At 45.4% G+C, this 15,256-nt stretch overlaps 1 protein-coding gene across 1 annotated transcript in view; it reads right to left on the reverse strand.

Annotated features, from left to right (window-relative positions):
* The window catches only part of MAML3 (mastermind like transcriptional coactivator 3), a 246,850-nt gene extending 239,516 nt beyond the window's left edge, over positions 1-7,334 (reverse strand). Inside the window, exon 1 of the mRNA XM_067297749.1 lies at positions 6,555-7,334. Within this exon, the coding sequence (XP_067153850.1) occupies positions 6,555-7,148 (594 nt within the window). The 5' untranslated portion in view covers positions 7,149-7,334. The remainder of the gene's footprint in view (positions 1-6,554) is intronic.
* Between the last annotated feature and the right edge of the window lie 7,922 nt (positions 7,335-15,256).

Raw genomic sequence — 15,256 nt, forward strand, 5'->3', positions numbered from 1 at the left:
AAAGCAAACAGTAGCAGATTATGATGACTTCTGTGCTACAGACATTGTGGAACTGAAGTATGTGAGGGAGAGGTAAAAGAGTAATCAGTATTATATGATTTTATGACTCATTGTCTTAGACAAACTAGGAAAATAAATACTTCAAATTGCTAAGACTCCCAAATTCCCACTGAATGTGCAAGTACTTTGCTTATCTGAAAACCTGTGAGATCCCAGACTGGGAACCTGGTACAGGTTCATAACTTCAGCCTGAGATTGTACCTCACATTTCAATTCACAAAACAGTACTCTTGAAGGATTCCAGTCAGCAGTTCCTCGCTGTCAGACCTGTCCTTAAACTCCTGCTAATCCAAGCACATCTCTCACATGAATTATATGTATTGGAGTAATATGCAGCCAAATGTCATATACATGCAAGTGTTCAGGAGAAAATGAACTCTGACATTTTTGCTACTTCTTACAGCCTGTTGTGTTCCAGCATGCATGTTAAAGAACAGAAGCATGTGCATCTACACTAGGTTTTACTTAGCTCAGGTAAAATGTATGCTACTAGGTAAGCACATTTTAACTACTATGTCCCAGATGTTTATCCCGGGATAAGGGTGAAGTTTCACATGAGGATTAAAGTGTTGTAAGACTGTGCTGCTACAGAAAGGACAGCCAAACAAATCACGGATCTGATCCAGCTGAAAGCTAACCCAGAAGAAAAGGAAAAAATTGTCTACCCTCCTTATCTGCTTAATGAACTAGCTGACAGTGGAGCTACATGTCTGAGGGCTGCCATTGGCAAAAGGGAGGCAGCAAGAAAATATGGCCACAGAGAAGAGCATGAAGAGTGAGACTTCCCCAGTGGTGGCAACTCAGGTTTACACTGGCTTAAGCCACTTGTGAAACCTTAAACTTCAGATCAAGTCATCATAAATTTAGGTCAACCTAGATGCAACAAATTCTTCTAAAACAACCATGTGTTAATATTTTTGTCTGTGTGTTAGCACACTGAGTTTTGGACATATTCCCACCAACATCATTCTTCCTGAACTTGACAATGCCTAAAACTTCACTGCAGGACTTTTAGCATGTGCTGTTTGATCAAGATGAAGCTCAGATTTCTCTATGACTGGCTACTGTATGTCAAAATGCAACTTGCCCTCCTCTAACTAGGGCTTGTAAACACAGAACCCACTATGTTGTACAGGGACACACTTCCTATCAGAGCAGGGACAGGTCATTGGAGCCTAGCAGTGCTTGAAGTGAGGCATCTCTCCATTCCTTTCAGTTTGCTAAGCTGAAATCTATTGTGCTGACTGACTACCTGCAAAAGGAGGTCAACACAAAAACTCCTTGTCCGAAAGGACAGTAATCACACAGGAGCATCAAGCACGAGTTGGTATGAAAAGGAGAAGTGGGAGAGGCTGTGGAATAAGAAAGACACAAAGATCCACCCTTATAGGAAGAGCAAAATAAAAAGGGCTATATGATGACTCCTATGATGCACATGAAAGAGAAGGAGCATTACTGGCCTGGGATTTAATTCTGATATCACCCCACTTTTGCACTCACTACTGACTTCACCCCAATGTGAGCAAGATCAGACACAGCTTGTTAACTGAAGAGATGCTTAATCATACTTAGTCATCAGACATGAGTAAGGAGGACTGTAGTATTTGACCTCTTCTGGAAAGTAAAAGGAAATATCCCAAAATGGTCTTTCCTTTTCAACTTTGTGATGGTAGAGAAATGGACATTTCCTATACTGTAACTGGTAAACTGCTGAGCACCTGAAAGTTAAATAGCAATATTACATGAAAAATAAGCAAGCTGCGTAAGAGACATGCACAGGTTTGTGAACATACACACCCATACACATCAAATATAGCAGTTGTAACCTTTAAAAAACTGCTCACAAGACTGATAGCATTCTTTGGCACTCCATTACATTAATAGAAGTAGCTCTGAATCAATAAGACAAATGAGGAAGTTATGTTTTTCACTGGGGACACCTATTTCTACAAAAAGGAGAGATTTGAGGGGGAAACTACTCTCCTGTGGTGGACTATCTGTCAACATGGGGGGGATACAACCAGATTCCTACGATTTTGAACATGTCATTCTGTCCCGATGCAGAGCAAGCTGAAGCCATCAGCCTGCTCATCTCCTTTCCCTCAGGCAGAAGGGGAATGTTACCATTAACTTCCATGAGGCAGTGCATTAACACAGGGTGGATAAAAAGCAGTGTTGGAAAATGCTGTATTTGTCAGCCGTGTTTTCGCTAACTTTAAACTAACTCTGAGCTGGCATAGTATGCCTTGGCTGGGGAACAGAAAAGATGATCTAATAGGTCATTTGACTTCCGTCACTAATTTCTATGGTCTAAATAACATTTTGTGTTTATGGTGCTTAAAACTCAATTTCCTAAGAGCTAGTTTTAGGGTTAAAAACTATCAGTATGACAATAGCTATCAAACCCATAATAATGATGATAAATAAGAAAAGTCTTGAGGGCTTTTAAAATAGGAAAAAGTAGCTACAGCACCTTTACACTTTACAGTAGAGCTCAGATGCTAATAAATGCGCATTAGAAGGTCAATATGGTAATCACAGGAGTAGTGTTTCATTGGACAAAAAATGACAAGAATAGCAATGTGAGGGACACAGGCGATTTAACCTGGCAAAGCTAAAAAAAAAAAAAAAAGTTTTTCTTTTTCAGCTCTGAACCACACTCATTCAGTAAATGGATGCAGAGCCAGAAGAATGCTGCACTTAAAGCAGGAAAGGAGAAGACAGATTAGCTCACAAAGAACCAAAGAACTGGAATAATGTGTTGATGTTTCCTGGAACCAGTCCGAAGATGAACAGCAGAGTTTTGGACGGGCTGCAAATTTTCCCAATATTTCCTTTGAAAACCTAGCTGGTACAGCATTTTAATAATCCAACTCAAAGGCAGAGAAAACACATATTGACTTTTGCCTTTAGACTGGGGGAAAAAAAAAGTTTTCCGAGACATTTATAAACAATTTTAACTTCTGTGTATGTCCCAGTCAATGCTTATATGGGAGCCAACTAGCTCTGAACCTCACTGTTCTCCTCAAGTAGAATAGGTTAAAATAGTTTAAAATTTAGACATTTCAAAGCTAAAACTCAGCAAGTGAAAACCTGGTCTATAACGAGACACAAATTCAGAGTAGATCAGCAATTCATGAAATACAGGCAAGCCCATGTTCCTACATCCCTTTTTTAAAAAGACTTCCACTGATAACCGCTTGTCAGTTAACACAGTCCTGAACAGTGGAAACTACATAATCCTTTTCATGAACTCAGAAAGTGAGGGTGTAAACTGTCGCGGTGGTGTCAAGGAGCATTGAAAATGCTACATAGTTTGTACTCTATCAAATGAAGAAAATCAGAATGCATGTCTTTAAATGGTAATCACCTTTCAAAGTCTTGATATTTGTTACCCAACTTACCACCAGGCACCTCAGCATGTGTGTCAGCACCACCTTCCCAGAGGGTTTGGTGGGTGCCTGCCTCCCTCCCAGTAGCCCAGACCCAACACAAATATCCTCTCCCCTCTCAGCATCTCTGACTTTGGAAAGGGAGACAAACACACACCAATACTACTTTCCTTTGGGCTGCCTTACTCTCTTGATGAAAAAGAGTTATAAACAGTATTCCTTGCTGTCCTTGTTGCATTTATGGTCACATAATCCTAACTGACTGCTTCATTTCCAAAACTTGCAGTTTAATAATCTGATGGATGAATTTAATAATGGTATTGTGCAAAGAATAAAACAGCAGCAGATCCATAGGATTGTTTGACAGTAAACCTCTCAGCTGGAGTTTACCAAAGAATAAAGGAGAGGGGAAAAAAACAAAATGTAGTTTACTATCTGCTCATGTAAAAAAAAAATAAAATAAATAAAGTTGAATTGTTTTGGTAAATAAAAATCATGATGCATACAAAATGTGAAACTTCGCAAACAGTTATGATTGAAAGAGCTGAAGAGGTTTTCTCTTTTTTTCCACTACTAAAAAAGCATAAATACCTCAAAGGAAATACTTTTAAATTGCTTTGAAAGGAGCAATTTCTCAGGTTTTAAGTATAACTTTCACTTGCACATTATGTGTATTACAGACATTCTTAGACATTAGACAAAAAATCATCATTAACATTCTGCAAGCGAAACAAAGCAGATTATGCCTCTACATTTTCCCATAACAGTTCTTGTACACATTCTTAGAAAAAAATTATCTGGTTGATGAAAATATGTCAGTTTTTGATAAAGTATTAGAATTTCTCTTTTTAAAATGAAAAGGATAGTGCACATACAGTCTACTTAAATGGCATGAAGATTATAACACAAAAATTGAGTTATTATGGATTTCATAGCAAACTATGGTTAAATTAGGCTACTCTTAGCTCTTCAAGTTTCCCAACATGAAACAAATTAATAGTAGTGATAGCTGTAACTGAGTTTCCTCCTTTTGTCACTTTGTTGCCACAACTTTCACCTTATAACGTCGCTTTGTACATCTGTCCTAGCTCTTCAGTGGAAGGCCAACAAACAATGGAGTAGCATAACCCAAACCCTTGTGTTTAATGCTTCAGTGTGGGGCTTGGGGAGAAAGGCACAGCGCAAGGAACCACTAGTTCACAGGGCCTGGAAGCACAGGAGCTGTTCTGGAGCAGGAAGTGCGGGTAACGTACCATAACGCCTCTCTGGAGCAAAGTGATTCCAAGGTCTCCTACCTTGGGACCTTGGATACCTTCCTGTATCTTGTGGAAATGGCATGGGATGTGAAAATGGATTTGAGAACAGTTTGGCTGATGAAAGATTCTCCCTGCTCATAGAGTTAGATCAGAAAAAAAGACTCGGTTATTGCACTAGGAGCAGACATAAGCCAAGGAGGAGTATTGTGGTGTAGTGGGTACCTCGTTACTGTGAATTTAAAAGCCTCAGCCCCGCGGAAAGGAGAGGGAAGGGGGAGAAATATGGTTGTGCTTTACTCGTAGCATCAGGAAAGCAACAAGATGTCAGCGAGGTTTCTCTGCTTCCTGTTTGCGACGCAACCCCCCTTTGCGCGGCTCCCGCCGGCGCTGTCTCGGCGCCGGGCCCCGCTCGCCCCGGGCCCCGCTCGCCCCGAGACGGGGGCGCTGCTCCCCGCCGGCCCGGCCCGGCCGGGAGCCGCGTTTTGCTCGTCAGCGGCGAGGCGGGGGGCGGAGGCTGCGCTCGCCGGGCAGCTTTTGCTCGCGGCGAGGCGATCCGGGCCGCGGCGGGCGGCGGGCGGCAGCGGGGCCGGGTGCTGCCGCGGGACTGCGCCGCGCCGCGCCGGCACCACAGCGAGGGGAGGCCGGCTCGGCCCAGCCCCAGCTCAACACGCTGCTCCCGCTTTTCACGTGCGGCGGGGAGAGGGGCAGAGCCGCCGCCGCCGCCGCCGCCGCCGCGCCGCTTTGTCACGGAGACGCCCCGGGCGGGGGCCGGCGGCAGCTGCAGCCCTGCGGGACCCTCCCGCACGGCCGCGCCTCCCCGCGCAGCAGGGGCGGGAGCGACGTGCGCGGCTTGTAAACCACACGCTGCCATCGCGCCTCCCTCGCTCCCTCCCCGCCTGCCTCCGCCGCCCATTGTGAGCCCGGCAGACGGCGGGGACCCAGCCGCCCTGCCCGCCCCCGGCCCGGCGGACGGGCGGGACACGCGTGCCTTCCCCGCGGCAGGGCCGCCCGTCTGCACCCGCCGGCCGTGGCGACCAAGGCGAGCTGCCGCCGCCGCCCCACCAGAAGGACTCGTAGCCACGACCTGCTACGAATAGGGCTCAGTCTGAGAGCGGGTGCCGGCTCCCCCCGCCTCCCGCACCTCCTTTTATTATTCATCATCGGTGCAGCCTGGGAGTGGGAAACTCCGCTTCCTACTTGCAGTTACGCTCCTACCAGCTCAGCCTCCGCCCCCTTCCCTCCTCCCCCCCCCCCCCCGGCTCTTCGTTAAGCTCCTTAAAACCCAAGGAAACTTTAGGAAGAGGCTCCGCTCGAGCCGCTGCTCGCGCGGGGAGCCGGGCTGCGGCCCGCCGGGGCAGCCAAGGCGAGCAGCCGGCCCAGCTCTGCCGCCCGCCGCCCCCCCAGCCTGCAGCGCCAACTTCCACCTTCCTCCGCGGCGGGATGTAAAAAGGCAGCGAGCAGCCGCGCACGGCCGCGCAACCGCGCGCCCCCCGCGCTGAAAGCCGTCTCAAAACACGCACGCACACAAAACCCTTCGTTGGCTTTCGGCAGCCCGCGATCGCGCCTGGCGCTGCTCCCTGCCCTCCTTCCCCGCGGCAGTTCTTCCCTCTTTAAAGAGACCGGGGAAAAAGTTTGCCCGCTGCCCCCGCCCCAGCCCGCGAGGAGTTGCGGAAGTCGCCCGGCAGCCCCGCTCGCCTACCCTGCCCACGGCCCCGCCGCCGCCGCCGCCGAAGTTTAGCCGAGCCCCGTCCCCCCCGGAAAACAACTCGGGCAACCTCCAGCTCATCCCAGCACGAAACTCCGAGCGGACAGCGACACCCCCCTGCCCCGTCCCGCATCCCCTTACCATGATCAGAGTGTGGTTCCTCTGCTCCGCCGTGGCCGGCTCGGCATCTTGCTGCTGTTTGCTCTGATGCTGCTGCTTGCTGCCGCCGCCGCCGCCGGTGCCAGTTTTCTTGGCCCTTTGCTCCAGGGTCCTCTGGTAGAGGCTCACCGTGTCCCTGCGCTCCAGCTCCAGCTGCTCCGCCTGGGCTTGCTGGTACCTGCTCTCGCAGTTGACATGGTGCCGCCGGCAGCCCTCGATGCGCTGCCTCAGCCGCTCCACCACGGTGCTGTGCTTGGGAATGCCGCCGCCGCCGCCGCCGCCGCCGCCGCCGGCATTATTGTTACCGGGAGCAGCGGCAGCAGGACCGTGGGGAGCGCTGCTAACCCCGAGACCGGCCCCGCCGGCCCCGCCGAGGCTGCTGTTCAGGTTATTGTTGATGCAGATACTGCTGCCATTCGCGGCGGCAGCGGGGGCTGCAAAATCCCCCATCCTCTTCCCCGCGCACACTATTTTGGAAGAACTTTTTATCCTACCCTTCACACACACACACAGCCTCCTCCGGGGTCCTGATGGGATACTTTTTAGTGAACCGTGGGGGGGAGGGGGCACCAACATGTATCAGGGAAACAGCGATCCCAAGCAAATGTTTCTCTTTCCCCCCAGCCAATCCCCCTCGAGAATCTCCAAAACATAAAAAGAGAGAGAGAGAGAGAGAGAGAGAAACAGAGAGGGGGAGGGAAAATAAAGAGAGAAGGTGCTAAAAGGTTATCACCAGAAACACAACCAACAAACACAAAAAAGAAGCACAACAAACTGAGAAGCAGCAATTCGGGTAGCAAACTCCAGGAGAGATCAGACCAGTTCCTTTCCTCCCTTTTCTTTTTTATAATCCATTATTTCAAAATAAATTCCATGAGATTTCCGGAGATTTTGCCAAAAGCCTTCTCTCCCCATGTATAGAGAGAAACACACGCGCCCCGCCACATGCACACACGTATACATACACACACGCTCACACACGCGTTCACACACACATCCAAGCACAAGCACACGCTGGGCACACTCAACACACTCACTCGCACTGCACAGCATCAAAAGACAGGCAAAGCTGCTTTCTTATTGTATTTTCCTTCTAGAAAAAAGTTTTGGTGTTTATGCCGCACCGTGTTCGCAAAGTACTTTGGCTGCTCAGTTGCATTTCAACAGGAACCTAAATAGCAAATCCTCGGGCTGGGGAAAGTAAACACATGAACAATCCGGGCCGAGCCGAAAAAAAGTAGAGCTCTGAAGTCTTTGCAAAACGCCGAGCTGATACAGCCTAACGCTTTGCTCTGCTCTGCTTGCTGCTGCTCCTCCTGCCACCATCACAATGATCAAATACTCTCCTCCTCCACCTCCTCCTCCTCCATGCCAGCGGAGTGATATCAGGACAGGAGCGCTCAGCAAACACCGCAGCAGCTCCAGCAGCAGCAGCAGCAGCTCCAGCAGCAGCAGCAGCAGCAGCTCCTCCAGGCCGTGAGGCAGACCCGGGGACAAGGTGCAAAACCCGGCGCGGACGCCGCCCAGCAGGAGCGGACATGGCGATCCCCACTCGGCGCCCCGCCGCCGCGCTCCCGCCCGCCGCCGGCGCGGGTGCCCGGCGGAGCGGCGCGGAGCAGCGCGGCGCGGGCGGGCGGGGGCCGCCACCTGCCGCCCCCGGCCGCCCGCTGGGGCTCCCCGCGCCGCGCTGCTCCGCGCCGCTCCGCCGGCTGCGCGGGGCGGGCGGGCACGGCCGCCTCAGCCGGCCGGCAGACGGGGCGGCCGCGGCGCTCGGCGCTCGGCGCTGCGCGGGGCGCGGCGGGGCCCTGCGCGCCCCGCGGGGCGGCCCCGCTCGCCGCGGCTCCGGGGCCGGGCCGGGCCGCTGGGGCCGGGGCCGCCCGCGGGGGCGAGCGGCGGCGGCGGCGGCGGCGCTGCGCGCAGCCCGCGGGGGCCGCGCACCCCCCGGCGGGCCGTGCCCGCGCCCGGGCGGCGTGTGCCGCGCTTCCCTTCGTGTAAACTGTTGCATAATTAATGCAAACAGAGCGAGGAGCGCTGCGCCTCCCAGACACAGGGCTGAACTTTCTATTTTAAACAACAGAAGAAACATGACACGTTGGGCAGGAACATTTTTCCAAGCGAACAGTGGCTGCCTCCATATAGAGCGCTGGTGATTAATGGATCAAGAATAACAGCCCAGGAACCTAGTTTTAAACCATTCTGCAGACAGAAATCTATCACACGCAAAATTTTAACTGATTGTTACTTTTAAATTAACTAGAAATACGAACCGTGCCCTTCCATTTCCTTTTTTAAATATACATATATAAAATACAGAACAACTTATCTCGAATATAACAGAGAGACACCCCCGCTCTTTAAAATGAAGCTGGAAATACAGAAAATTTGGAACTCATACATTAGTCATGAGATCTGATTTAAACCATCTTCATTTCTGCCACTGCAGATTAGCACAGGATAGCATTTCTAACCCACTGACAGGGGCAAAGAACTGGCTTTGTCTTCTTTAAGCACTCTGCAATATGAAATTCGCTTTTGATTTTATTCCTGTTGTAATAATTACTGACCCCGATGAGACAGAAAACACCTCAAGGTGGACAAATAAAATTAATGACTAATTAGTACTTTCCTTCCCTGCAATGCCCACCGGGTCCGCCTGGGACAAATGAGCAGGTCCTCTCTCCTTCTCCCCTCCTCCCCCCATTAAAACTTTTCTTCTTAAGTGTCAGCTAGAGAAGCAAAGTGAAACTCATTTCTGTTACTAGTTACTGTACTCCATAATCACTGCTCGCCACTTTATCATATACAAAACAATGAGGGAAGATTTGTTCTCTGCTCAGAGGCGGCCTAGGAGCAAGGGGCACCTGTGAATCCTGCCTCGCTCAGGGAGCGCAGCCTCGCAGGCGGCTGGGAAGGGTGGGCGAACAGCAGAGAGGATGCTTTGTAGCGAGTCTTTAGCAAGTACTCCTCTCCAGCTGACCTCACGAGACCACAGTAGTGTTTGATCGTATAGAAATAATGCTTAGAGTGCAATAAATGTGCACTGTGATTCACAATGATATGAAAAGATTGAATGTGAGAACTGAGGGGAAAAAGGGAGGGGGTGTTGTTTGTTTTTAATAAAATGGAAAGTATCAGTAGGACACAGGTTCAGACAGCTGGAAGCTGGGTTCAACTTTGGAAAAGTGCTTTTTGGGCTCCTCCACAGCGCCCCCTACAGCCGGCCAGCTTGCATACTGAAAGCCTTACTGGAAAGTGCACGCAGATCCAAAAGACCACTGAAGTCAGCAAAAGCGTAGGAACCCATAGAGTCACAAGTACATGTAAAAAGAGCGTTTCTTACAGACTGCTCTTTGGTGCATTTTACAGAAGCTGTCTTCTTTCTCTAAGACTAGGATAGATACCATTTTTCCAACTGTATGGGGTAACAGAAAGATACCTTAATTTTCAGTATACCACTTTGGTATCACAGTATTTTTAGCTGCATGCTGGATTGTTATAGAATTAAATACTAGCATATCTAGAGTCTAGGCATTTTCTTTAATCTCTCAGCTATTGTACTTCGGTTGTGCTAGGTTGCACAGCATAGGGATGATGAGTTAAGTAACAGTTTTGCAGTAACTAGTGCTCAGTGTTAGAAGTTTTGCAAACAGATCAATCATCAGTTTTGTGAAAAACATCTGAATGCATTCTAAAAGCAGTAGATTCTGATCAAAAGATATTTGAGTTGGCTGTGGTTAAAATAAAGCTGAGGAAATATATATCCCTCTATTTCTCCACTCATTTTAATAACAACAGTGCTGATACTTGCCTTATTCTGTAGTACAACCTTTTATAAGATAGAACACAATCTGATACATCTAAAAATCAATCAGTAGAATCAACATTTCATTAAAAAAATCAAGTATACTGTGCTATTTTACGGTTGTTTTTCAGTACTTAGAGTTAAAACTAAAATTTTCCATCTGACAGGAGAATTTAGTTTTAAAACGAAGTATTGAATGGCAATTGTGAAATAGCAGAAGAGAGATGAGAGTTCACTTTTTTGCATCATTTTTGTTTTAAGGATATTTACATGAACAATTATCTGCTTCTGAAAAGCTAGGGCCAAAATCTGCTATTTAGGGAGCTATTTAAATTCAATTTTTGCTAAGGATAACACTTCTGCTAAGCCAGTGAATCTGAACAAATAAAACCTGAAAAAAGACCTCAGATTGTAGCCTGGGCAATGCAAGAAATAGAGAGATCTCAGCATTGCTCTGCTACTGACTAGTGTCATTAAAACAGATGTTCTTTGCAACCTTGACCGAACAACTCTGTTCTTTAATCAGACAGAAGCACAGACTCACTTGTGATAGATGCGAGCTCTTATATCTATGACCATGGACTTACGTACATTCACCTTTTTGTGTAGCAATTTACCTTGCATGCACAAATGTGTACATGTTTTATGGTTTTGTTTTTTTTTCCTTGAGCATCAGCTTCAAAAGCTATCTTCATAACTGGAATTTCAAAAGAAATACATATACCAGAATTCTAAGTGATATAAGATGAACTTGCTGATGCCAGCAGTTGAACACTAATGCCTACTGATATCAGCTGACAGGACACTAATTACTAGTTACAGGAGATGATTGCTTGGTAAAGGATCTATTCAGTGAGTTACGATTTTGAAAAATTATAAAGTACAGGCCTGATCTCTGAAAAGATACGCAGTATGAAAATACAGCATACGTTCTCAAGATGATTATCATGACAGAGATCTGTCTAATTAGGAAGAATCTATTTTAATGCTAAGATATGAAAGAGCCCAGCTGGGAGAGGAATTTAGAGGAAGACACAGAAACATGACTGTTAAGCTGACAGCAAGTGCAGCCTAAGCATGTTCCAATGACAGCTTCTAAAAAAATAACTCATCTCAGCATTTAATCAATAGCGGCTTCAGAACAAGTACAAGTTTATGGATAATCTAGCTAGTCATATTAGCAGGAGGAGCTCCATAAATAATACAAAAAATGTGTCTTTGTAGAGCAACATGCTGAAACCACTTCCCTTTTGTCAGCTGACCTAGGGCTCATCCAGTAGGTGGGCAACATTAAAAATATCATCATGGGGACAAACATGAATCCCCTTGTACTAGAGAGCACAGTTTACTTCCTGGTGCTGCCAGTCAGGTCAGAAGCTGCAACTGTTGTGGTAGTAAGTTTGAAACCAGATTAGGCAACGGATTAACCTTCAGAGTGCTGCCCAGGTGGAAACCTTTTTGAAGCCTCCTTCTATAATTAAATGGTTTATGTCTAAATTGATGGATGACATAGTGACGCAGTCTTCTGCTGGAAGGCATCAACAACTCAGTGTCTTTATTGAATATAACTTTGAAAACCAGCTAACAGACACATTTGGGGGTCTGGAAAAAGCAGCTTTCTCATACAGCTAAATGGGTTTCAAAAGATTTCTGCAGAAACTTCTCTACTGTGCTGTGTAACTGAGAAAATCAGATACACCTCAGTTACTACTAAAAGCTATTTAAATGCATGCTCCTTGATACATCTGCAGTCAAAAAAGAATAATGGTGTCATCAGGAGAGCAGGTAAAGTAAAGCCATACAGTTGAGAATTGATTAAAAAAACAAACAAGAAATGCGTGAAATGCAACTACAGTATGGCAGCGTAACTAAAATTCTCATGAGACCTGTGGTGGCAATGAGCTGTGGCCTTCAAAACATCCAGAGCTGTAGGAATTCTTGAAGTGATGAACTAAGTCTAGAGCAAAAGAAGTTGCTCTAAATGCTTATAGAAAAGGTCAGCAAGGCTGAAAAGTAGCAGAGAAACAAAACAATGGAGGGAGGGAAGGGTAAGCAAGCAAGCAAGAAAGCAAGCTACTTAAAACTGCAAAAGTCAGAACTTTAAGACCAGTTGTAGGAAATAGAGAGATTGCTATGTGTAAATACGAACAAAATAAAAACACTCTCAAAACTATGTGCTTGCCAGCCCATGCATTTCAAGTGGAAGAATTTGGAGAATGGAAGTCAGAATTTTACAGAATCTTTCCAGTTGTGAACAACACTGAAAACTTCAAATCAGCAAGGTATTATAGCGGGACAGTCACATGGATCAAGAAACATGCATAAGTATTCAGCTGCATCAGGTCTAAAAAAATAAGGGGAAGAAATGCAAAATATGTGCTCACTCTTGCCTGTTCTGACTACAGATAAGTCACAATGAGAACTCCAAATACAAGTGCAACAATATACATATTTCTGATTAAACACCATGTTTTGCTTAAAGGAAGTCTCTTACCTGAATTATGTTCTGCTTTCTATTATGTACAACTCTCAGAAGGAAAGCCTACTAAAAGAAAAATTCACTGTTTCTTAAAGTTGACCCTCAGCAAGATTATTTGTTCCCCAAGGATTTCGGTATTTGACCCTTTATGGTACGAATGTAGCCCCAGTCTTTTGAGAAACTACTATTAGATCGTATAATTGTACATAACACATGATTACATGATCATAAATATGTATGCAAAATTTAGCAAAGCAACTTGTTTTGTGATTCACTACATGCAGGTTATCACAAGCTATATAAAGAAATTTATATACTCAGGTTTCCAGGAGCTGAGGAAGAAAAAGCAAAGATATAAACAAGTAAACAAAGCACTGTTAATAGCATACAGCAAAACAATTATTTAACAGGGCTAATGTGAAGCTTAAAAAAATATTTTTTTGAGACTAGAATCTTGAGCTGAAAATGCAGCTAAAGTTGAGGGTGTTTTGAGGAATATATTTTTTTAATCACTTACCTCATGTAGCTTTCTCTTTGCTTTTTCTCTTCAGTACTGGCCTCAGATAGCAGTATGCAGACAAAACTTTCCTAGTTTAAAATATAAAATAAATAGTAAATGCTGTTATGGTGCATTATTTTATAAGGCTTTAGATAATACTGATTAGCTGCATAAATTTTTGATTATTAAACATTGTTTTTTAAAGTTTCTGATGCAAAGACAGCAGCCACAGGGTGCTATGTTTTGGACATCTTCAGATACCTCCTCTAGCCAGGGGAAAAAAGACTCATCACAGCTAAATTTTCGCATGTGCTGGAAGGGTAGAGTTCTCTGAAGGTGGTTCCAGACTGTAAGCTCCTCTAAGTCCACAAGTTTAATCAATACTAACAGACCTTCCAAAATCTTTGAAAAGGTAGAGCTTAACATTAAGATTTTCCCTTTAATAAAACTCAGTAAGTTAGTACCTGAAGGCTCAGCATAAAGCTTTACACAACATACAACAAGAGATAATTTTACTCTCAACCCTGTAACACAGTTTCTAAAGCTACTTTTGATTTTATACCCATGGTAGGTAATATTTATGTTCCACAAAGAACAAACTATAGGTCTGTGCTTAACATGTGATATGAATAGAAATACTAGGTGTCAAGTTCTGTTTGTTCATTTGTTTTTGCACAGTGGGCAGCCCATAAGCTTTTATTCACCATTAACAACACAGCTAAGTACGTATATACAAGATTTTAAGGGACAGTTCATCCTTTCTGCATCTATTCCTCCTCCCAGCCACAGGGCAACTACCTACACACAATCCCTGCAGAAATGTGAAACAGTGGTTAAAATGGCACAAGTTTACATGACCTAGCATTGTTATCCACTCACTATCCTGTCAGAGAAATGTTATTGAAACACATCCTAGTTTAGGAAGCAGAATTAAGATAATTAGTCCTGATACACCACAGTGTACCTTGCTGTATGTTGAGACTGATTCTGGAGCTAACAGCTGTAGAAGATATCCATGGAGAGAGCTAGAAGGGGGGAAGGAAAATCATTGCTCAGGCACAGGCCCATCTAAGCCTTTGATCTGTCACTCTGATCTCAGGAGAATATCTGGGCTGGAATGGGGGAGGGGAGAGAGAGACAGAGAGAGAGGAAAGGACACTAGGAAGAATCCCAGAGAGATGCTTCTGGGGCTTCCCTGTAGCTTACACTAGAAATACACATGCAGGAACTTAATCGTCTTCAGCCTTCCTTACACTGAATATCCACTGCCTCTCAGTAAAGATTGTCCATTTCCATTTAGCTTGAATTAACATGGCAACAAACAAAAAAATCCCTCATCAATGAAAAAGAATGCCAACTTGTGTGATGAGGAAGCAGCTGAGAGAAGATTAGTTTTACTTTCCTTTGAGGCAATTGCTTCTAAATGTCGGCCATCTACAAAAGTTTCAGATTGAACGTGATCACTTCGAGTGTTCCAAGCCAGAAGAGACTGAACCTGTTGAAAACTATTGTTCATCCTTCTTCACGTGGGAGAACGACGATTGTTCTGTGATTCTTGGCATAGCTGATCAACTTTAATATTCAAACAAGAAAGTTTTTGTAAGTTCTTAAATTACAGGGAAACAGAAACAGAGAGCCATTTTCCACAGTGGTAATTCTTTGGAAGATACGTGTACGTCCAATCTTCAAGAAAGAGAAGTACTGTATTTTCTTCCCCATGTCAATGTGCTGAGAACATCATTGTTTCATTGACTGCTATAGTTTACATTCTATAAATATACATATATATATAGCATACACAAAAAATATATATATTAAAAGTACATTGCTGAGGTTGCCAAGTCAGGCAATCAATGAGTTTTAAAATGCCAAAAATCAAAGCACTTGTGCAATCTTTATCTAGC

Source organism: Apteryx mantelli, chromosome 5 (genome assembly GCF_036417845.1).
Source record: "Apteryx mantelli isolate bAptMan1 chromosome 5, bAptMan1.hap1, whole genome shotgun sequence".
Classification (NCBI taxonomy): domain Eukaryota; kingdom Metazoa; phylum Chordata; class Aves; order Apterygiformes; family Apterygidae; genus Apteryx; species Apteryx mantelli.